Source organism: Thermobia domestica, chromosome 2, assembly GCF_964235325.1.
Source record: "Thermobia domestica chromosome 2, izTheDome1.hap1.1, whole genome shotgun sequence".
Classification (NCBI taxonomy): Eukaryota; Metazoa; Arthropoda; class Insecta; order Zygentoma; family Lepismatidae; genus Thermobia; species Thermobia domestica.
Genome location: NC_137455.1, coordinates 309,040,799 through 309,065,596, shown reverse-complemented (window position 1 = coordinate 309,065,596; position 24,798 = coordinate 309,040,799). Strand labels below are relative to the sequence as shown.

At 36.1% G+C, this 24,798-nt stretch overlaps 1 protein-coding gene across 2 annotated transcripts in view; it reads right to left on the bottom strand.

The window, feature by feature from the left end:
* lovit (loss of visual transmission) overlaps positions 1-24,798 on the bottom strand; it is a 125,427-nt gene that overhangs the window by 15,495 nt on the left and 85,134 nt on the right. Inside the window, exons 5-8 of one of the 2 annotated variants that reach the window (XM_081748956.1) lie at positions 22,956-23,057; positions 15,010-15,152; positions 8,116-8,235; positions 5,153-5,278 (exon numbers count right to left, since the gene is read on the bottom strand). In XM_081748956.1, the coding sequence (XP_081605082.1) occupies positions 5,153-5,278; positions 8,116-8,235; positions 15,010-15,152; positions 22,956-23,057 (491 nt within the window). The remainder of the gene's footprint in view (positions 1-5,152; positions 5,279-8,115; positions 8,236-15,009; positions 15,153-22,955; positions 23,058-24,798) is intronic. The other variant, XM_081748957.1, reaches the window with a different exon arrangement.

Genomic DNA, 24,798 nt, shown 5'->3' with positions numbered 1-24,798 from the left:
GGAAGTAGAGTAATGACTCTTCAGTAAACGTGAAATCAGTGTTGTCAAATTTTGTCCTGTAAGATGCATGCTAGTATGGAAGTGATTTATGCAGTGAGTTAAAGAATCTCAAGAAATAAGCGGCATGAAACTTAACAACAACTCTGGTATTTAATAAAATGCGAAACGAGAAACAATCATCTTGCAAAACGTTCCAGAAGAAATTATTGGAGAATGAAACTTGTCTTATCTAGTTTCATTACGTTCCATCAAAGATTACGATGCAAATGCTTGACGCAAATACTAATTTCTAACAACAAAATGTACTTATTTTCGTCAATATTTTCAATTCTCTCTCTCCTAATTACTTATTCATAAGCTGTTTGACTTCTATTGAAACTTTGAATTGACTCATATATTGAAGAAAGTGAGTGACATACAGTAGCTGAACTTTTCATATTTTGGAAATTCTGCCTCTCGAAATGGAATTTTATAACGTTTCAGGTTCGCATTGCTGAGTCAATAGTCTTGCAGAAACACCGTTCGTGGACCCAAAATTGTTCATACACTGCTAACACTTCTGTCCATTACTCTCTTCCATCTCCCACTGCCACTCCCCTCGTTTGTTCTTCCTGTTTCTCTATGTCGTTTTTTTAGAGCGTAAACATTTGTTCTGAGTCACACACCAGCCAACTGGAAATGACAGCAAAATCTAGATGTCTTTATTGTATTCAGTGTTGCTAACGAGACGAGAAATAAGGTTTATAATAGTCTCGTCTTGTCTCGATTTCTCGTAGTATTCTTCCTCGTGTCTCGTCTCAAGTGTCGAAAAGCTTTTCTTGTTTTGGTTGTGTAAATATATATAAATATATATATACAAAGGTCATACCCAGTTCTTTTTTTTTAATTTCATCTAGAAGTTATTAGAATCCTGTCACGAGAACTACACGAAGAGTGTAATATAACGACATTTAAGCTACATTTATTATTGGCGTATATTGAGCAATGACTTGCTTCTCTTTAAACGTTAATAAATGCTCTTCATTCTGTTCTCACAATCACTTTTTAAGAATTTATAGTTTTTATGGTATGAATCATGTATTGCTAAAACAATGTTTGAAATCTAAGACTTGGGTGAACAGCACGAGAGCTGAGAAATTTCTCGTATCTCGCATCTTCTCTCGAAAACGAATCTAGAATTGTTATGTTTCTAGTCTCGTCCAGTATTTAAAAATGTACTTTTCGTCTCGACTTTTTTCTCATTTTTGAAATTAGATGAGAAATTGTATTTAGGGATGCAAAAATGCCTACTGTTTTGGGGAGATAAAATAGCAAAATTTCGCTTTTTTTAACTTTTTATGACTTTCTTGTTTAAATACCACTGTCGTTTCCGTATAGTGAATTCTACAATTAAGAAAGTGTATTTACAACATCCAGTAGTTGTAAGCCCTATGTTTAGTTCGGGCCTTGCTGTCTTGATTTGTTTTCTAATACATAGTTGTTTCCAAAAAAGTGTACATTATGTAAACTTAGACTCCCAAATGTCGTGTTGGGTGCCTACCATTTTATAAAGTTCCTGGAGTGTTTTACTGGTTGCCTAAATGCAATTATTCTTTACAAACCTTGTTTCTTACATCTCATGCTCTGTTCGCGAAACATTTTATGGTCAGTTTCAGAGTTCTTTTTACAATTTTAATGCTTTAAATGGATATTTTGAGTATGACATTTGTTTAACATAATTATTCACAGAATTAATTCTTTCTTTAATGTTATAACTTGTCAAAATGTTTGAAGTAAGAAATTTGTGTGGACGGTATTTTAAATGTTTTCTCTCTCTCTCTCCCTCTCTCTCTCATTTAAGCTGCCTCAATGCATTTTATAAACAGTTATAACAAAGTTTTAATTTATTTATAAATTCTAAATGATAAATTTGTGCCACGAAATCTACTACATTTTCAGAAAAGTCACTGCTACCATGTCGTGTCGTTTCGTCCCAAGTAGCGTTTCGTCCCAACCCCACCACGTGTGGTATCGTTTCGTCCCAATTCCACGAACACGAAGCTTAGGTTTCTTCCCGCCACCTGATCGAGTAGCGGTTTGTCCAGTAGTTACATTCAACCACTGGTCAACAAAGTAATCGAAAATTTAAGTCAGTTTTTTGTGGTCTTCTGTGGCTGGCTTCAAAAACGCTAAGGCAGCACACATCCTGATAAGAGTCCCGTACTTCCTTATTTGCTATATACATATTTGTCAGGCCGATGTTTTGCACCTTCCTTCACAGACTTTGAGGGAAAAAAAATATTTAAAAACACAACCTTGTATTTTAGCTCTTGGGAAGGACGTTTAATAGCTTCGAAAGCTCCTGCCTCGAAATCGATGTTTATGGTTTCAGGAGACCATTCTGGTACTACTCGAAGGATAGCCTGAAATAGACGAACGTAGGTAACCTTTTTCTCATCAGGAAGCAAAGCAAACACTGCAAACATAACGTTGGTCTCTTCTCTAGTGCTTCCTAAATCCACATGAACTATGTATAACCAAGCTAACTGTTTGCTAACACGTTTAAAGAATCCATCTAAGAAAGTATTTCTTCCTTGTTGTAAAATTTCTTTCGCTTTGGAACTAGCGAAGTATTAACAATCTATCACCATCACAGTCGTCAGCTAGTAAAGAAAGTATTGCCATTTTCCATGACTAAATTTTCTGGATCCAAATTCACTTCCTCACGACTACTGAGTTCTGTTTGTACCTCCTGACCTACACGCCGCTGTCTGTGCAATGTAGTTTCAAAAGCCTCAAATTGAAGCCTGAAGTCACCAGTTCAAATCCTGTCTGTTGGAGGTCTTTGAATTCATCGTCAAAAATCTGGGGAAAAAGTAACCTACTCTAGCTTGGCGTCGTTCAAACATTTGGGGTTCGTTCAAATATTACGTAATCATAATCTGAATTTGACCACATAAAAGGACCGTAAGTCAAAAACTGTTCGAAGTGCCTAGTAGGCCTATCCGGCTGTGCTGCCACCTAGTTTAAGTTTCACAAACTACCTGTTGATCAACGTGTGAGTCATCACCTGTGTGTCCCTGGGGCGAAACTCTACTCATTACTCATTAGCCTGTTCACTAATCAATAAAATAGCACGAGAAGAAATGCTACGGATTTTGTCTTGGGACGAAACGAAACACTACAAAACCACTGCTACCACTATTGAACTTTTTTATAAAACATCTTTTATAGTTGAACGTTACCCTAATACCTCTATAAACAATTCATTGGAACTAGAGTCTGTCAATTGATTTATTGTTTTTCTGTCCTATCGGATAACCGATTTTCTTTGATTCTTGATGTTTTAAGACTTTCTCTTTAGAATACAGTAATTAAATAGTTATCCGAGTTAATAATGGAAAAACCAATACGGAACATACTCATATTTCTCCACCAATCTTGAAATATTGCCCAAAATTTCCCATTCAAAACAAACCCGCGGAGAAACTCCTCCTTTTCTTTTTTTAAATTTTATATTTTTCCCGAGTCCTTCCATCTCTAATCGTACATATTACAGAAAATAATTTCTTTCAAACTTTTGTTAAGGCTTTATTATTATTATTAAGAAACATACTTTGTTGCAGCCATACCAGACGTTAATTTTATTTTTTGAGTATATTGTATGAACTTGACCCAAATACAAACCGTCAGAATTTGATGATAAATAAACAGAGCGTTTATGAATTTCCTCTCATATATCTAGTTTTCTTCCACAAATATTACTGTATCACAATGAAACCTTTCTATTATTTTCATATTATTCAATTTGAATTTCTTATCTCGTACATGTATAACATAAGGGCTGAAGAATGACTTTAATAGTACTTAAGTGAAATCAGACACCTACTCTAACAAGGCAGGGTACTTCAGTGTAAAACGCCGATTGTGACAAGATTGCACAGAGAACATAGAAAAAGAAGCGACATGTATTTTTTATATCGATCAACAAATACATTGGGTCAAATAGGGGCATAAAAATGGGGTCAAGAATGAGATTATGTGGAATACAGCAAGAACGGGAAGAGATATCGGAAAAGGTTAAATGTACGAAATACTACCCATAGTCGACGCAAGGCAATGAGGCAGATCTGAGCTAAACTCGATGGACAAGCAGCCCATGGTCTAAGGAATGGACATAGCTAAATTTGCTGTCCAAACTCCGCTCGGATCACCTTGTATTTCTTACTTTATTTCTTGTAACTATTGGTCGGATCTCAACGAAATTTGCTGGATAAGTACTCCATCATCTGAGGAAAAACATTCTTATATTTGATGGCCAGTTCGGTCAGAGACAGGTTCAACTTGGCTCGACTTGTATGAGATATTCTATTTCCCGGCAATTACTGATCGGATCTGAACCAAATTTGGTGAGCAAGTAGTCTATGGTGTGATGAAACGATCGCTATGATTGATGGTCGGGCTATGTTAGGGACAGGCTTGGCTCGGCTCGGTTCGTCTCGGCTTGCATGGGGCACTTTATTTCTTGGTAACTACTGACCGAATTTGAACGAAATTTGTTAGATAAGTAGCCCATTGTCTAAGAAATAAAGCTTGTTATATTTGGTGGCCGAGATCGGTTCAGTCGACTTTTATATGGTACTGTATTTCTCGGTAACTACTGACTAGATCTGAACCAAATTTGGTAAGGAAATCGCCCATAGTCTAACGAATAAAGATCGCTATACTTGGTGGCCAGACTCGGCTCAGCCTGTCTTCCCTAGGGGTAATTTGTTTCTCGGCAACTACTGGCCAGATGATACTTCTTCTACTGATAATTATGGATAATCCTTTTTCAAATTGAAATTTAACGAGTTGGATACAGATACATAAAAAAATTATTTTCTGGTTTATCCTGAACAATTCTGTGTCAAAGTTATTAAAATCGTACCAAATCCAATTTGTTTATTATTGAAGTTCTACCTAGAGCTACTGGAGTTACTTTTAACTGGAAATAAAAGCCATGATGAAAACTCAATTTGCGTTGATTTTCGTGGAATTCGAATTCGGAACCTTCAGTGTCCGAATGGAGAAAACTACTCGTTATTCACCTATACTTGTTCGGTAATTAAGACCATGAATAAGTTATGTATACACCTACAATACAAGAATAAAATCTATTGCAAGTCCATACCTTTTTATGCCTGTTGTCAAAGGAAGTTTCAGCTTCTTCACAGGCGTAGTTAAAATAACCTTGATTGCTTATTCCTACTTCGCGACTACATTTATAATCACTGTCCTCACCGTGTGACTCACTAATCTGAAATAATATTAGGAATTACAATAATGTTAATAGTTTACTGTACAGTCACAAGCAAAAGTGAATTCCTTCTTACACAACTTTTTTCGTCAACAAGTTCAAAGTGAAGAACCCTTTGAGTATAGTCTGCAAATTTTACGAAACCACCGAATTTCCTTTGAAGTAAGAACAGTGATATATTATCACACAAACGCATATCATACTACTGTAGGTACACGAAGCTTGATATTAAAGGTTTCAACAGCGCTGGATTCACCAGAGATGGCCGAACTCAGTAGCCCTCCTCTTAGGGTTAACCAGACTCGAGCTTAGTAATTCAGCGCGAGAAAGTGTGAGCACACACCCCATAGATAGATAGTGAGCTAGAGTTCGAGTCCTAGCGAGCTCAAGCCTCAATATGATTAGTGAAGTGAGCAAAAGCCTCATTGACGAAGGTGAACCTGAGCCCTGGTGAACAAGAGTCCAATGAGGCTGAGCGCAATCCTGAGCTACCTTGAACCTGTTTGAGATTAGTAATCGCAAGCTTCACTGAAGATAGTGAGCCTGAGTGAGTGCAAATTGCAACATAACCATCTGTGGCACAAACGAGCAACCTGAATGGTCACGTACCTGTTCACTAAACATTCATCCATATATTATCATCAGAATAGAACTGATTTTCAGATTGCTTACTATGTTAAAAGGTTAGTGCTTAAAATGACTCGACTATACATATCTCTCTAATTTAAGAACATACTGTAGTCTTCTTTCAGTTATGCAATGTACTCATACGCTCTAAAGCTTTCGAAAACAGAAAAAATGTACTTTTGCTTTAAACAAAAATGCGCAATCAAGTTATTCCCAAGTGCCCAATAAAAGCCTACTAATTATTTCAGTGAATAACATGAAAGGTAGAAATAGTGTTAACGACTGCATAATGATATACTAATAACATTATTTTTGTCCTTCTTTTGATTTATCCCTGAAACATCAATGACAAGGGCACTACATATCGCACAAGTTCAATATAGCTAATCTCATCTGAATGAAACTTGACATGGTGGTAGAGCTTGAACTACTATTCATGCTTAGGAAATATTATGATGTTCAGATGTTTGGTGCACAGATCTTTCTCTGTTTCCTAGAGCAGTGGTAGAGAGGAAAAACATTAAATGCGTTGCTTCTCTGAGTTTAGTGGCGCCAATTTCTGTGTAACTTTGGGAGTTCCCAGAGTCCTCTTAGCCCCCAGAATGGGCGCTCGTGTTTGTGCGTAACTGTTGAATTTACTCTTGTGCCAAAACTCTCAATTTGCTTTAAATCTGTGAAGAACTAGAGGTTATAGTGCATAAGTAGAATTTTAGTGATGCTTGTAGTTGTGCACTATTTTGTATTTAGTGAAAACTTTTCATTAGTTCTATATCATTTAGTTATATCTAACAGTTCTAGAAACAATAGTAAAGTTTGGAACTACTTTAGCTAAATATAATTCATTCGAAACAATTGGTATACAAATGCATATTTATTCTTACCTGCCACATGTCAATTTCCCTTATACGCATTCCCATTGAAATTGCTTGACAAATTATAGCTTGTTCCTGCGCAATATTAACAGACAACGTACAGTACTTCCTTTGTGGTCGATAGATACACAAATTTGCAAGAATCCAGGTGGAACTATTTATTTCACCTTTCAATTTTTCTGGAATTGATAGAAACCCGACAATTTCACAATAGGAGAAAATCTCCCGGGCGCTTATTTTACTTTTTAAAAAGTTAATATGTCCGCGTAAAAGAGGATATGGTAGCCCTGATTGCATATTTATTGGCCATTTTGGTGCCGGGTTATGTGCGGTTCTGTAAGGAGTATCACAGGATCGTAGAAAGAGGAACTATCTTTGCTGTTGAAGTCGCGGCAGCTACTTTGAACGAGCAGTCCATAGCGAATGTGCCATTTAAAAGAGTCAGTTCGACCATGAACTACCCATCACTATTTTCAGCACATCATTTTGATTGTTGACCGCACGTGTTTTAATCCCTTCCTTGCAGAAATGCAATTGTGTGACATCCGCGTATGACCAACGTCAAACCGTTTCTGAAACTAGATGACCATCCCTTTCATCCTTAGATATTTGTGACTTGCCTCCTGAGAGCTTCACACATACATACTATCATTTTGGTTTTAAATTTTTCCTCCACCGTGGAAATCTTTTCATCCCCGAAAAGGGTTCGGCCGAGGTTTTGCGTATCTCTCAATTAGTTTCTTTGCTCCTGTTATCCTTACGTGACATAAACGTTCTATTGCAAGGTTTCGTCGATAGGCTCCAAGCCTAAGATCTTCTTTAATAATGCGGAAGAGGTGGGATTTTCCCCTTACCGCGATTTTCTCCTTCCTCTTCTTCCGGATTTCTGCGAATTCTTTGGGCAACAGAGTTAATTATTGTTTCAGTCCTTGCTTCAAGTGGTTGACCTGTTCTTGCGCAGTCAACTACGAAGGATGTCTCATTGCACCTGTTAATGGCACTATACACGTTTTCGGTTTATCGTGATTTGTAGCAATATAAAGAGCTTCCGATTCTCCACAGATTCTTGTTACACGTGCATAGCGCAATCGTAGCAATACAGTTACCATTGACTCCGCACTCCATTTTCAATATGCGGTTGCTGCCACTCAACTGGTCGAAGTAAGTATAACATATGTGGAAGCTACTGTGGATGCTACTTGTCGAAGTAAGTATAACATATGTGGAAGCATTTGTATATACTAAAATCTTGAATTTCCCACATACCGTTAAGCATCTACCACCTGCGAATAGTTTAAATACTATTATAAAAAAATATAGGAATTATTTTTCACTTACTTGTTTCAGAGTTGAGGAACCATCATGGTTCTCAATAGTTCCATAAAATGCAGTTGGCGTATATTCCTCACCGCCTTCCTTCGAAACCACATCAGACATTGGACCAGAACGCGTCAGTTTCTGAATGAACAGAAAGAGGCATGCGTTCAGCACATAGAATAAGGAGTCATAATGTAAATTGCGTAAAGCAGCTGCATAGGTCATTTAAATGAAATCCTTAAATTTAAAAATGGACCATTTTGCAAAGCAAGTTACATCCTTTCGTTTCTTAATGTAGTGGATTTTCTCGGTGCACTTCCGTTCCCCCCTACTTTCTTCATTCTTCATTTAACATTATTATCCATCTTATTATCACAGTCTCCCCTAGCCTCAAAGCACATTCGTCGTACGTTAAACTAACATTCACCCTACAAACACCCACACCCACCCATATATATATATATATATATATATATATATATATATATAGAGAGAGAGAGAGAGAGAGAGAGAGAGAGAGTAACTTCGGCAAATAACGCCACCAATTCAACATATTGTTCTGGTGTTCAAGTGTTTTTATATATAGAACTGTGCAAATTACATGGAAGATGGAGTGAGCCCTCCGCTATAATACAATGAGAAAACAAAGATCCTACACGCACAATATCGACCACAATGCACTGAGAATCGGAGTGAGTATGAGATGGCGTTATTACCAGACGTGTCGGCAAATAACGCCACTTGCTTTACAACAACGGAAAGGTATTGGAATCGTAACGAAATACATTTTGAACACAACTAAACAATGTTCTTGGCAATATGCTTCCTGCTTTGCTGGTACACAAAACTCATAGTCATCGTACATGTCGTTAACCGGTAACTCTTGTGATGATTGTGAACCTCTTAACATAACAGCTGCAGTCATATGGAGAACTACTCATCGGAGCCAGACAACAATGCACAACCAGCGTCACAAAATGTTCAGAAGCCACATTTAACAATGCTGTCAGAATCGTATAATTCGTGAAAAAATCTTGCATTCAATAAATTGAATCCACGTTTTAAGCCCCCTGAGATCATAGTAAAATCCTCCACAGTCCCCACGGAGCATATCTCCATCCTTCGTCTTTCTAGAGGATGCTTGTTTCTTCGTGTCGGAAGAAGCGAAAGGTCTAGCTCTTGCGAATAGGTCTAGTGTTACCAATACTCCTCTGGCAGTAAGAGAAATCCCCCTGAGATGAGATTTGCTCCTAGTATTTTAACTGTAGACAGAAGCTCGTGGATGGAGTGGGCACTCGGTGGTGTTGAAGGAGAGATGGAGGCTGGTCATATGATTGGAGGTGTTGGTGGAGGTTGCTGTTGCTCTGAGACATCATTTGGGGAAAAAGCGACATCGGGTATAGCATTTTTGTTAAAATGATGCCCTGTAGCGCTGAAGCCTGAAATTGTGTTCTGAGGCGTTGCTGAACGGAACCATGCCTGTGAAAACAGTTTTGAAAACTGTAGCTTCCCAAGTGTTCTTCCGGCATGCGTTCGTCGATAATTGTCAACTGCTTCAGAGCAGTACAATTTTAACGATTTGAAGAAGCTCTTGTCGAGCGATTGAAGTTCGTGGGTGCAATGTGCAGGCAAGCACAGCAGTTTAATATACATGGTCTCAGCAGCATTTAAAATGGTAATATCAGGATAACTGCGATGACAATCTACAATAAGCAGTGCTCGGCCAGGGATCCGATGTTTGTTGAAATGTTCCAGAAATGTACGGAATTCTTCCTATGTAACATAGCCTTTAGGTGTCATTGCATAGGTGTTACCTGGAGGAAGATCATCATCAAATTATTTCTTTCATACTTTCCCTTGTATAACACCATCGCAGGGATCTAATTTGAACCTGATACGTTAGTGCACGCAATAACACTTACAGTTTCACCTTTCTCGCCAAGTACTCGCTTGCTCCATTTCTGTGCCAAAATTTTTAGGCTACTGTTGTACGTTAGTTATAGTCCTGCATTTAATCTGCATTGTAAATAAGTTCAGGATTGTTACAAAAGGTTCATAGCATCAAGTGTATTTTCCAATAGCGTATACAATTCGTTCACATAGTTCTGTTGAAACGCGTGAGTTTACCATAGCTCAAATTCTCTGCCTTTCAGCACACGATATTAGTGTGTCTTGCCATGAAAGCATAAAACTAGACTTTTTCGGCTCTACCACTACGACAAAGAAAAACAAACTTTTAACACTAGTATTAGTTTCGATTAGGGATTAGATGGAGTGGCGTTATTTCCCGACGCGATAGTGGCGTTATTTCCAGAAACAATAAACTTTGATTTAGCCATTATTTCTATACCAAGAATAGCGGTCCTGCATATTTTATCTATATCATAATATTATGCAAGTACGGCCCTATCAACTCATACCTTTTGTGATAGTAAAAATCTTACTTTTACACAAATAATTCGCCTATCTCGTTTGACACACTAAACATTTGTGAGCTGTTTCCTCTGCTCCGCGCCTATCACGTCAACATTTGTTAACTGGTTTCTTTTTACTGACGCCTGGCTGACCACTAGTCTTTGTGTCTACAAAGACAACAGGCATCACTGTTTATCACACACTCATAATCGGTCACCTTACGAATCACGTGCTCATGTTAGCACTGTGGAAAGCTTTCAATGGCGTTATTACCCGACTGGCGTTATTTGCCGAAGTTACCCTATATATATATATATATATATATATATATATATATATATATATATATATATATATATATATATATATACAGTGTTGAATTTACGATTTTGTTTCGGGTGGGGGCTTTGCTAACATTATTCCTGGAAATGTGAAAATTCTCCAAGATATTTAATTTAATTTAATATAGAAAATAAAATTTCGGGGAGGGGGCTTGAGCCCGGAAGCCCCCTAAATACCCCACTGTATATATATATAATATAAACAGTGTAGACCATAAGTTTCCAGAAGAAAAATAAGAAGGCTGGCATCATTTTTAGTGAAATAAGCTTCATTTGAAGCAATACCCTACTAAGCACGTATTTCCAACTTTTTCATGCCCTTGAAAAACTTTTGCGATAGTCCTAGTCAGCTGGTCGGTCACATTTTTTCGAATCTCGATGGTATCGTATTTTCCATTCTTTTCTGCAACTTCACCTTGGGGAGTAGAAAATAATCGGGTGGAGACTGGTTTGGAGAATAAAGGGGATGGTACTAGTTTACGATTTATTTTTGAACCAAGAACTTTGGAACAAACTTTGCGTACGCTTTCAGTTTTCTCAAGTCTTTGTTGAATTTCGTAAACGTACACTTTTAGGTGTATTGAATGCATCTGCTATTAACCGAGACGGCACTTTTTATCTTCTTTCTCCATTTTAGCGACAGCGGTGATGTTATTGGTTCGGATTGTTATGCGTAAACCACTGCGCTTGTCGTCCTTCACGGATTCCCTACCCTCTCGAAACCGTTTTTACCACTCAAAATCAGTTGTTTGGCATAATGCTGCATTACCATAATATTTCTGAATCATTTTAGCGTGTCTGTTGCAGATATATCGGCTTTACATTAGAATTTAATCGCTACACGTTGTTCGTCCTTCTCATCCATTTCACACTTCGACACAGACTAAGAACAGCTGTGTGAATCAGACGTCTTGTCTTCTAAATACTGCAACTACTAAGACTACCTATTTCTAACCTTTCATATTAGAGAGATTATTTTGTATAGTATTCTGTGAAAATACTTTTATAATGGAAGCTTTTATAATAAAACTGGTAGTGGGAGTCGATGCCGGACGTTCTTTTTATGCTCTACCTACAACCTATATGAGACAAAGTTTTACAATATATATATATATATATATATATATATATATATATATATATATATATATATATATATATATATATATATATACAGGGTTTCAAACAAACCGACAACGTTTGGGAGGTGATTCCTAACACCAAGATAAGACAAAAAGTATAGACCAACCTGGTTGCACAAATGGTTCCTTTCGGAGTTATAGGCTGCCGAAAACGTGGAAAAATGAACTTTAAAGGTCCATAGCTCCAAACCTATGGGGTCTACCGTAGTCGGGCGAAGACTTCACTTAGGAACTAGTATGTGTTCTATCCAAATATCCGAGTTTCAGAATCCTGCCATACTTCCGCAACAGTTTTTATAGAGGTAGTTGGTGAGTACCTCAAATTATATGTCCGTAGCCAAACTGCCTCTATAAAAATTGTTACATGAGTACCTTATGGTTCTGAAACATGTATTTTTGGACAGCGCACATATTAGCTCCTAAATGAGGTCTTGACCCGACTACGGTACTTCCCACAGTTTTGGAGCTATGGATCCTTAAAGTTAATTTTTTTAAGTTTCGGCAGCCTATAACTCCGAAAGGAAGCATTTGTGCACCCTGGTTGGTCTATACTCGTTGTCTTATCTTGGTGTCAGGAATTACCTCCCAAACGTTGGCTGTGTTGTTTTAAAACAACCTGTATATATATATATATATATATGCTATAATTCATGCTTATAATATTATCTATCTATATGAATGAAAAGGAATATCATCGTTTCGTTATCCACGTACTGGTTTCAACGGTCGAGAATTCTATAACCATGAGAAACGCTCAATGAAAATTGTAAATGATCCTAGTACCATTATCCAAAAGTAAATTATAATCAGAATCCAATCATATATTAACACCTCACTTCATATGACCGTGTAACTACAATCCTATTATAGTAAGGTTACAATTAATTCTTAAAAATTGCACATAATTCACAATTTCAATTTATAATAAGAATATCCAGTGGTACTATTCAGCCGGTTCGCACCAATTCGCTAGAACAGGTTGTTAAAATATTTCGAGTTCGCAGAACGGTTTGTTATAGCCAAACAGGAACAGTGAATTTTGGTCTTACTATCTTTGTTTTTATAAATTCTTACAGCTACAAGGTTAAACATATGATCTCTGAGAGCAAGATATAAACGTTTATTTCTTAATCTCAAATACTCAGATATCAAGAATGAGAACTGGGAACACATGAGTTTAGTGATGAGGGTTATTTGTATTTGAAACGCATCCATACCAGTAACAACAATTGTCGATCCATAGCTGGATAATTCGTTTTCAAGATATTCGTACTTTCACCTAATTTCGTCACACCACTTTATATTAGAATGTTGTTGTGTAGGTCACTTGTGATATCCAGCAAAAAATTGCTTTTGTCTACCTTCTATGGTATTTTTTCTAAGAGAGTTATATCTATCTAGCTATCTACTACATTATATATAGGGTGTTTTGTTGCCAAGAATCTGTGGTTTCATTTTTCACCATTACTTTTGGGATACTCTGTATAACACACCATTCAATACGTCCCAGGACTAACCCACAGATGGTTAGTAATATCAACTCAACTTTGTTTTTTGAAAGAACTAATCTTCAAATGACACATATCTGATTTTCACGTCAATCGGACTACAAACAGCAAAGCTACTGTGGTGAAAGTGATGCTACTTCTGCATTTATGGAAAAAATGGACAAAAACGAATTTCGTATATTGATAAAACATTGCTATTTAATGGGAAAAAATACCATGCAATCTCAGCAATGGATTGAAAAATGTAATTCAGACTCTGCTCCGTCAAAAACAACCATTTGCCGGTGGTATGCTGATTTTAAGCGCGATCACACGAATACAAATGATGCGAAACTCTCGGGTAGGTCAAATGAAGCAGTCACTCCGGAAAATGTGAAACAAGTTTTGAAAATCATGATGGATGACCGCAAAGTGAAAGTTCGTGAGATTGCTGAGATGGTAAACTGGAAGTGCGTGTACGATTTTACACGAAAAGTTGGGCGTGAAAAAAGTCTTTTCCAAATGGGTTCCGCGTTTCCTCACAATGCGCCGTGCCACAAGTCAATGAAAAAGTGGCCAAATTGAATGCGGCTGATCGCGACTACTGGCTGTTTGCTGATCTCAAAAAGTTGCTCCAGGGAAAAAGATTTGGCTTGAATGAAGAAAGTCATCGCTGCAACTGAAGCTTATTTTGAGGACAAGGACAAATCATTTTACAAGCATGGTATCGAAAAGTTAGCAAAACGTTGGAATGATCGTATAGCTCTTGAAGGTGATTATGTTGATGAATAAAAATGAAATTTGCGAAACAAATGTTTTATTAGTTAGTCCCGGAACTTATATATATATATATATATATATATATATATATATATATATATATATATATATATATATAAGCTGTCCTATTAATGTGTACAAAAAATTTAAGAGTAAATAGCTGATGTCAAACCAAGAGAAAAGTCCTCTGTAACTTTGGACAAAGGTTCATAGTTTCGGATATATAGGGTGCCGAAAGCGTGAGAAAATGAACTTATCTCGTACTTCGGGTGTATGTTGAATATCCATATTTGATGTTGTCGATATCAATATTGGATGTTGTCGATATATACATTTGATATCGATATCGATATTCAATATTATCGATATGGGTATTCGATATTGGCGATATCGATTTTCGATATTGTTGATATCGATATTCGATATTGTCGGTATTCGATATCGATATATCTATTCGATATCGATATCAGAAAAATATTGAATGTCGATATCGCACAGCCCTAGTAGCAATTATAACTAACAACGCCAATAAATGCATACATTTCAAAATAGAATGATTAAAGAGTTATTTGCCACGTATGCATGCCTGTCCCTTTTTTAATACGTGATGAACATTTTTTAAAAATGCACTGAACTGACAAGAGAGTGGATTTTGCTATATAAATCTATGAGTGGGAGTGTTAATATCTGAATTTTTACTATGTAGTAAAAGAGTACATTTTTTATTAACTGAAAGAAATGTGCACTAACCTTTCCGGTCTCTTCTTTGTCCCTTTCAATTAAAACATCAAGTGGTATTTCTCTAAAACTTGTAACAGTTGTAATCACACATACGATAAAAATTACAGTTATTAGGGTGAATACTGCTCTTACGTGGCCTCCTAACATGGAACCTAAAATGTACAAATTTTTATATTTATTAGTTTATACTACAAATAATGCCTGCTTGTTTAACTAATGTGAAATATTATACTATAAGCAAGAACTCGAAATAAAAACTCTTCATATCTAAGCTCCAGTTCTGAGAAACCAGGCACCACAATAATATAAATCCAACTTGATTAATAGGCTTACATGCTCCGGCCTTAAATTACAATTACTAGTATAAAAAGTACAAGCTTGCGTTATGTACAGGCTTTACCTCAAAGATAACAGTAATTGAAGGAGATATAAGTAAGGTTTCAGAAAGCAGCGTTAGTGTTTCATGTCCATCTACATGTCTTGTGGTTTAATCACTGACAAGTAAGGAACCATATGGTTGTCGCGCAAATCAGATGCAGACATACGCCATCTGATTGAGCATGAAAAGATATGGAGAACACAGAAATTTAAGATGCTAAGGGCCATAGGGAGCGGAGTGAGGGAAGAGGAAACATTGAATGTCGGCAAAATTGAAGAAACTCAGGAATGAAGGAAAAGTTAATTTCTTGCAAACAGGGAAAGAAAGTCAACCAAAAGAAAGAAACTAAACATAACAAGGGCATCAAGGACGAAGAAAGATCATAATCAGGGTTGCCATCCGGACCACAGTGTTGCCAGCGCTGCATAACATTGATATGGAAAATATAGCACAGTATAGCAATTCATGCACTAGGAAAAATATTAGTAACACAAAAGACAATTGAAAAGACTCTGTACACGTGCGTAAAAAGGTTTAACGCAGTCGTGAGTGAATATTACACCTGCGTGAATACAAATGGAGGAAAATAGAGAACAGTACGCACCATTTGCAGTTTAATTGCAGTTGACGTGAAGATCACGATTGAATGCGTGGTCAACACACAAACATATCTCGCAGTGAGCACAGCGGATGAAAGCAAGCTGGTCACACGCGTCTCTGCAGCATTCCTCTATGAGTCCTTTTTCAAAGCAATATGCGGAAGGTGTTTCAAACTTACCAGGATGTTCATTGGAGTAGCCACATTTGAAAAACGCAAACGTCAAAACCTGCCTTCGAGCAGATCACCGATCATCATCATCATCATGGAACGATGCTTCCAAACACTTTCGTTTCTGTGTTATCATGTGTACCCCCTTCACTTTCATATCTATATTTGTTCTCCCTCATGTACATTATTCACTCACGACTACCGTTAAACCTTTTTACGCACGTGTACAGAGTTTTCAATTGTCTTTTGTGTTACTAATATTTTTCCTAGTGCATGAATTGCTATACTGTGCTATATTTTCCATATCAATGTTATGCAGCGCTGGCAACACTGTGGTCCGGATGGCAACCCTGATTATGATCTTTCTTCGTCCTTGATGCCCTTGTTATGTTTAGTTTCTTTCTTTTCGTTGACTTTCTTTCCTTGTTTGCAAGAAATTAACTTTTCCCGTCATTCCTGACTTTCTTCAATTTTGCCGACATTCAATGTTTCCTCTTCCCTCACTCCGCTCCCTATGGCCCTTAGCATCTTAAATTTCTGTGTTCTCCATATCTTTTCATGCTCAATCAGATGACGTATGTCTGCATCTGATTTGCGCGACAACCATATAGTCCCTTACTTGTGAGATATCAATTGTCTACTTTTGTTTTGACTGGATCGGAATTTTCTAATGAGCTCACCCATGTTAAGGTTGAAGGTAAATTAGAAAATTTTAACTGTATAAGTAATTTCTTATAACTTGTTTTTAATTCTTCCAAGCACATAACTACTTTCAGGTAAAAATTGGAAATACTGATGTAAAAGAAGCTAGTTGCCAGACCTATATTTCCAATCGCCATGAAACCTGCCACTCAGGTATTAAGGTATTCTTAATTCACATATACAACTGGAAGATTTTTGATAAACCTTGTTTTGTGCTCTACTTAGAGTCCCTTATATTGGCGGAACTGATGCAATGTCGGGATTGTATTATTATTATTATTATTATTATTATTATTATTATTATTATTATTATTATTATTATTATTATTATTATTATTTAAAAGGAGATATGATCAAGATGTTTAATGTTGTTGATATTCTATATCCGAAGTGTTCTTCTCTATTAGGAGCTAGAAACCGCGGTGGCTCAGTGGTAGGTCGTTCACCTTTTGTGCATGGGGTCCCGGGTTCAAACTCTCCTCCCGTCAAGTTAACTTTGTGGTGGACAAACACCGTGTGCGTGGGTTTCCTCTTGGTTTTCCCGTTTCCTCCCACTTTCATCATTCAACTATTTCATTCATTTCTCCTAATCACTGTCTCCTTTAACCTAGCCGGCATCACCGTGGGGCGTAAAACTCAAAAATTTCATTTCATTTCTATTAGGAGCTACCAGCAGTGTATTGCTAGAATCTTTAGTAAGTCAACTCTTGAGCATTGTCAAAAATATAGCGTACACACATTACGTATACGCTCGCTCTTTCGTAAATTTAAAGTGAGTACATCTAGACAATAAACATATTAGGTAGGTATACGCCGGAGAGACTACTATATACAACACATTACAAACTCTGGGAGCTACCAAGCTTCAAGTGGTGTGAAATATTTTAGAAAGAATGACTAAATCAGTTTCTGAATGTATCCGTAGATATGTGTTCAGTAATCTGGCAGTATTTATTAACTCGAGGTAATTTGAATATAATTGAATAGAACACTTTGCCTGCCATTTAACAAAAAGTACGAAAATTTCGGACTTTGTTATATTGTGATTTGTAACTTCATGATCATTTCCTGTGCATAAAGTTTGCTAGTTTGATACCAGTATCTACCATCCATTAGCCTGTAAAACTTAGGGAATTAAAATAAAATGAAAATAATGCAAAGAAACGTAAATTTCGTTACTTAACAATTATGAAGATTTCGCGGAAATTTATTACTGTCTTAATTCGACATACCAATTCCAATTAACGACTATCGGCAAACAAATAGAGTAGCAATTTAATTAAGTAATGGGAACTCTTTGTACTTTATTTCACACTTAAAAAATAGATTTAAGTTTTCGATTTTATGAGTTTTGACAACATCAGGAAAGAAATATTACAATAAGATTAAAACAAATGTTGTAAGATATTGTTACTAACCCAGTGCTCACAATCTGAATATATATATATATATATATATATATATATATATATATATATATATATATATATATATATATATACGGTGTTTCAAAACATCACCGACAACGTTTGGGAGGTGATTCCTGACAGCAAGATAAGACGAAAAGTATAGACCAACCTGGGTGCAGAAATGCTTCCCTTCGGAGTTATAGGCTGCCGAAAACTTGAAAAAATTAACTTTAAAGGCCTATACCTCCAAAACTATGGGATCTACCGTAGTCGGGTCAAGACTTTACTTAAAAACTAATAAGTGCGCTATCCAAAAATATATGTTTCAGAATCCTAAGGTACTCACGCAACAATTTTTATAGAGACAGTCTGGCTACTGGCATATAATTTGAAGTACTTACCAACTACCTCTATAAAAATCATTGTGGAAGTACTGCAAGATTCTGAAATATGGATATTTGGATAGGGCACATGCTAGTTCCTAAGTGAAGTCTGACCCGACTACGGTAGGTCCTATAATTTTGGAGTAATGGACCTTTAAAGTTCATTTTTTCTTGTTTTCGGCAGCCTATAACTCCGATAGGAAGCATTTGTGCACCCAGCTTGGTCTATACATTTCGTCTTATCTTGGTGTCATGAATCACCTACCAAACGTTGTGGGTGTTGTTTTGCAACACCCTGTGTATATATATATATACAGGGTGTCCAATATACAATGCAGCCCGGAGATTGAGATAGTAGAACTTTTGAACCTGAAGCGCTACACAAATAATGCTTATACCAAACTGAAACCTTGTCCATGCATATATTTTTAAACTAGGAAGCAACGATTGAAGTACACTAGGAACCACACAGTGTTGCCAGATGTAACTGAAGGTGTAAATCAGTTTTTTTTTTTCAAGTCACGTAAATTGACTCATAACTCATACGTATGGATGTTCTGTCGTTAACTTTCAGTTTGTATAGTTGGAGTAGCTTGGAAACTATGAAATGGAAAAAGGAATTTTTCATTTCCGCCGATAACAAATCGGATCAGGCCTCTGTAAGGTGTTACTAGGGAAAATTTGTAAAAAAAAAAAAAAAAAAAAAAAAGCCAGAAAATTTTGTAATTTAACCTAAGGAAACGTATATTAACTTACAAAATAAAGGGTGAATGAGTTTACATTGATGTTTGGTAATTTAAACTACAGAATTTTTTTTTCCAATGTAAGGCCACATAACACAAAAGCTAATGCCAACTTACGATAGGAAGAATATTGATTGGCAGTTTTATTTTCATGCAGCCGAACGCTTTGTGTAGGTGCATTCCTGAGTTCAAATTCGGTCAATAAGAGAATAGTCTGTGTAAATAAAACATGATAAGGCAAATCAGAAATTAAGAGGAATTGCACTTCAGTCGTCAAGACTGGAAATAGTCTAGAAGACTAGAAAATCCCTACTACAAGAAATTATCCCCTTTCTTAGAATATATATATATATATATATATATATATATATATATATATATATATATATATATATATATATATATATACATTGCTATTCATCACGAACTGAATTGTCAGTTCTAAGGCAGATTCTGCAAGTGTCCCCGTTTTGATTATTAAATATGATATTTTTACTGATAAAAATGTAATTTTACACCATTTCATATTCGTAATTTTACGTTATAGATGTAAATTGATTTACATAGAGGTTTCGCAAACCGATTGTCACCGTTTTTTTACAACTTTACCTATGAAATGTTTTTACAGTGTACGCAATACTAAAGTTATGAAGGAGAAGACTTACTATTAACATAGACCCCAAACTACTATGGGGCGTGAATCAGGTGCAGCAGAGAAGTGCGCAGGCCGTCATGTAAGATCAACTTTTACAGTATAGGCCGTTTCCCACCACATTATCTCGCTGCATTATAAGGGTTAGCAACTGATCCTGGCATTTACCCTTGTGCTGTTATTTCTATTTCTACGCTACATTGAAAATTAAAATTAGAAGTAAAAACGGAAAACAAAATATAGAAAGAAACTCCATGTTCTCTGTTGTTCTTGATATATATATATATATATATATATATATATATATATATATATATATATATATATATATATATATATATATATATATATATATATATATATATATATATATATGAAATTTGTAAACATGAGATTCTTCGTTGCTGAATAACCACAAAACGTATGATTCGTTGGTCATTTTCTTTCCATCTCTGTATTTCCTGCTCCAAAAAAGGAATGTAGGTGACCGGATGAAGTTGTTAACAGGGTCAATAACAACTGTGAATTCTCCATAGCAACGCGTAACAAGGTGCTGTTACATCATCATTTTTCCCATGTACTTCAGGGCATTTCCTCTGTTGTGGGAGAAAACTAATCGGAGAGGTTAGCACTTGCTCCTGTGGGACCTACGACCACTCCCGTTTGTTCTGGACGTCACACGGTAGTCGTATTTTCTTCGTTTACTAGATTATTATACTCAGTGTTTAGAAGTAGGAACAGAGAGTCTAGTGGCTACATTTTCAAATAATCAAAATGTTCTCCTGAGACTCAAAGTCTGTTTTTAGTTGTAATTTTAATTTATACGTATGTACAAAGGATGTATCTTAAATCGGGAGACATATTTTGTGAGCAAATACTGTTTCAACAAAATAAAAATAAATCTCTAAAATCATAAGATAGAAAACACTTCTTTACAATATACATGTGGTTAAAGATGAAAGTCTTCATCATGCTAACCCTCGGTACAAGTTTGAAAGGAAGTAAATATCCATCAAATTTAAAATGTAATACCAATAAAAGTTAAAACACAATCATTCGAGTCTGTAGGAGTTTTCGCAGGAGAGGCAAAGTTTGTAGCCCTTTGGTACAATTTTTAATTTAAAACAATAGATACGTTCTTTCATATACAGGGTGTTCATTTAATATGTAGTCAAAATCCACTGGTGAAATCGTCAAACCTAAACAATTAAAAAAGTCCATATGAACATAAGGCGAAAACCGCGTTGTTTCAAAGTTACGAGATGCTGAAAGCGAAAAAATTAAAACTTTGAGGCTGCCTAGCTCGAAAACTATGAGAGACATCAAAGGCGGTTAGAGAAATATTAGAGAAACTAGTACACTGTCTATCTAAATAACCATGTTTTAGAGTTGAGTTGCACCGGCGCACATGATTTTAGAGAGAGAGAGTTGGAAGAGTGGAACCTATTCCGCAGCTCCCTCTATAAAATCCGTTGTGCCGATACGTCCCAACTCTGAAACGTGGTCATTTTTTAACTAGGAACTAGCACTAGACAATGTGCTAGTTCCTCTAATATTTCTCAAACCGCTTTTGATGTCTCTCATAGTTTTCGAGCTAGGCAGCCTCAAAGTTTCAATTTTCTCGCTTTCAGCTTATCGTAACTTTGAAACAACGCGGTTTCCGCCTTATGTTAATATGGACTTTTTTAATTGTTTAGATGTGAGGATTTTACCAGTGAATTTTGGCTACATAATAAATGAACACCCTGTATAAGGATCCGCTTCTGATAGGAGAAGAATAAAGATGCGAGGAGTCACCCAGAGGCTAAGTTGTATGGCATCATCCTGCTATTTAGCATAGGTTTCAACAGGAGTGAAAGTGGATCTGGAAAGGTAGTGGGACGCATGACGGCACGCCGTGCCCCATGCCTATTTTTGCCCATTGTATTTTCTTAGAAAGTGAGGAGACGCCACGTATATTTTCTGGAAGTGGGAGGACGTTGCCCCTCCGCATTCTCCCTCACTTTTACCCCTGGGTTTTAAGAGAAAAACATGCTTTTTTTAAATTCTGCTATCTAGTATCGTATAACATGTATTTTTACAACAGAAAATGAAAATTACGAAAATCTTATTCAAACTGTTGATTCACTTGAATTCCAAGGAGATTTCATGACGCAGTTTTGCACCTTGTCTTGTGGGCGTCCATGCACATGTTAAAACTTTAATGTTCATTCAACGTGTTAAATTTTATGGCTGTATTAGCATAGGTGCCCTGCTTCGCACTGGAAGAATATGTTACCGTATGCAAAATCTTTGAAAGTAAAGATATGTGTGGAATACATAACGACGAACAAAGCCGATTTATAGATTCTCGGGCCAGCTGACATGCTCGTTTTTCTCTACGGATAGAAAAAGATTAGGGTAAAAAAGAAAGATCTGAAAGTATGCAACCTGAAACACCGGGAAAACGGTTGGGTTGGTGACTTTTTTTTCATAAAAATGTTGACCCTAATCCACCTCGAGTAAATATATATTTTTAATTGTTATTTATTAAAAACATTTAGAATTAATATTTGATTTTAGAAAAATTATTTGGAAAATGTACTGTTAACTAGCGGATTATTCCTTATCTTTTTCTAACGTTAACACATACTCTTTATTCCCATGCTACTTGAAACACATGCTTATCCGAGAACACTGATAAACGTAAAAGACATTCTCATATATTTATCAAAAGACGAATTAATACAATGTGTGAAGACGAATTCCTCTGGTTCTTCCTTTTCGTTAAAAAAAAAAAAGAAAAACTCTCATATTGGGACACAACGACAATTTTGCGTGCGATCATTTTTAATAAATTATGGATCGGCCCAATAACAGTTTGATAATAAATTGAATAAAACAAAATTTGTGTTAATTTGACATAGCCATAATCTTACCAAATGCAGTCTTGTCCCAATTAATGCCACCCAAAGCATATCCCATAAATCCTCCTAGACCAGCCATAATTGTGAACGAACTTAAACCTCTTGCATGGTCATCTGCAAAATAACAAAACATTTTTAACATTGAAAGTACATCTCGTATGCATACTCTCGTAATTCTGTTTGGATTTGTCCACTCTCCAAGATCAAATTATCTTAGTGAAACTAATGAAATTTTACACTAATGTACGTAGATGGTTAAAGATTTGATCCAAAATTATTTGTTTTACGTTTACGGACATTATTTGGGGCTCTAGGGGGGGGGGGCAATTGTCTCCTAAGTTTGACATTTTTATACATTTTAACCCATAAGATAAAGTGAAAATTGTGTCCTTAACGATATTGAATACCTCTGCTATATCAGTGTCTTTCAGTGCATTGATTTACATTAAGAACTTTTTTTCTCGTTTTCTTTGAAATAAAATGGATTTCTTTAATAGTTTGATTACTGATTTCTTCTTCAAATTGGTTTAAGTTTTCCTTATTTCGTGACAAATTTTGTTACATATAGTTTTACTGTTTCATAATCAAATTAATTTCAGCAATATTGTCTATAGATAATGCAAATTAATTTTGAAAAATTAACAGACATTTAGTTAAACATGAAGAATAAAAATCAGACAAATCAAATCTTATTGAAATTCCAGTTCATGTTGAAGAAAATAGAAAATTATTTTCTGTCTAAATCTTTTGGCTAGAAACCAAAGATGAAGTAGGAACGAACATTGTTAAAAAAAACTTTTTTAGGCAAAACAACTTGATTTTTTAATGGTCGAAACTATTTTTTTCTATTCCGGTCTATCCAACTGGCTCATTTATGACATAAGAACACACCAGGGGTGTACTCACGGGGCTCCATCGGGTTCGGACCCGCGCCGAAAAACTTCCTATCTCAGTATACATTTATACACTGTTTACTAAAACTATACTTGTTTAACAGGGAAATGATTGGTGTCGCACGTAAATTTGATCTTACACTTCATCTGTACTCTTTCTCTTATAAAAACAATCTAGTTTTATCATTTTTTTTCTGAGAATATAGTTGGAAGTATTTTACAATTACTTATTGTCTTTTTGGTTGCAGAATAATACCCCTTCAATACTACATATACATAGTGGCTTGTAGTATTGAACCACCCCCTCCCCCCAAAAAACTTGGAACCTTCCTAACAAAAATTTCTGGGTTCATGCATGGAACACACCTTTCTCCTCACAGGAGCCACTTGGAGAATAACTAAGAGACAATATAACGGGAGGACATTGGACTGTCGATAGAAGTTAAGAAGTGTTTGTAGTGTACAGTACCCGTGAATCTACGACTCGTACATCTAAAGAGAATATTGACTCCGGTGTCGAAAATGTTGTTTTTCTGCCAATATTGCTTTCAAGATACCCAAGCTGCCTATCTGACCCGTACACTATGTTTAGTTGTTGCTATCGTGCATTTCACGGAGGTTATGTGAGACATGGCTCTATAATTTAAGCTAGAATTAGAAACATCGTAATGCGTCCAATTCTCTCTCACCGCAAATTGAGCCCTGGACTACCTGTACAAAAGGCAAGCACGCTAGCCACTAGACCAGCTGGGGGAGCTCATATACTGTTTGTTGTTTTGTTGTCTTTACATGATTGTGAATGGGACAGGGGGACATGACGTCATATCTAATCAAATTGCAATGATTGTTCTAGTACCCTGCAATGATTGTTCTAGTAGTACCTTGACATAATCTCTATTACGAGACATGGATCAGAAAGTAAGTTTCCCAAGGACGTTTACACAAAACGACACAATGACACT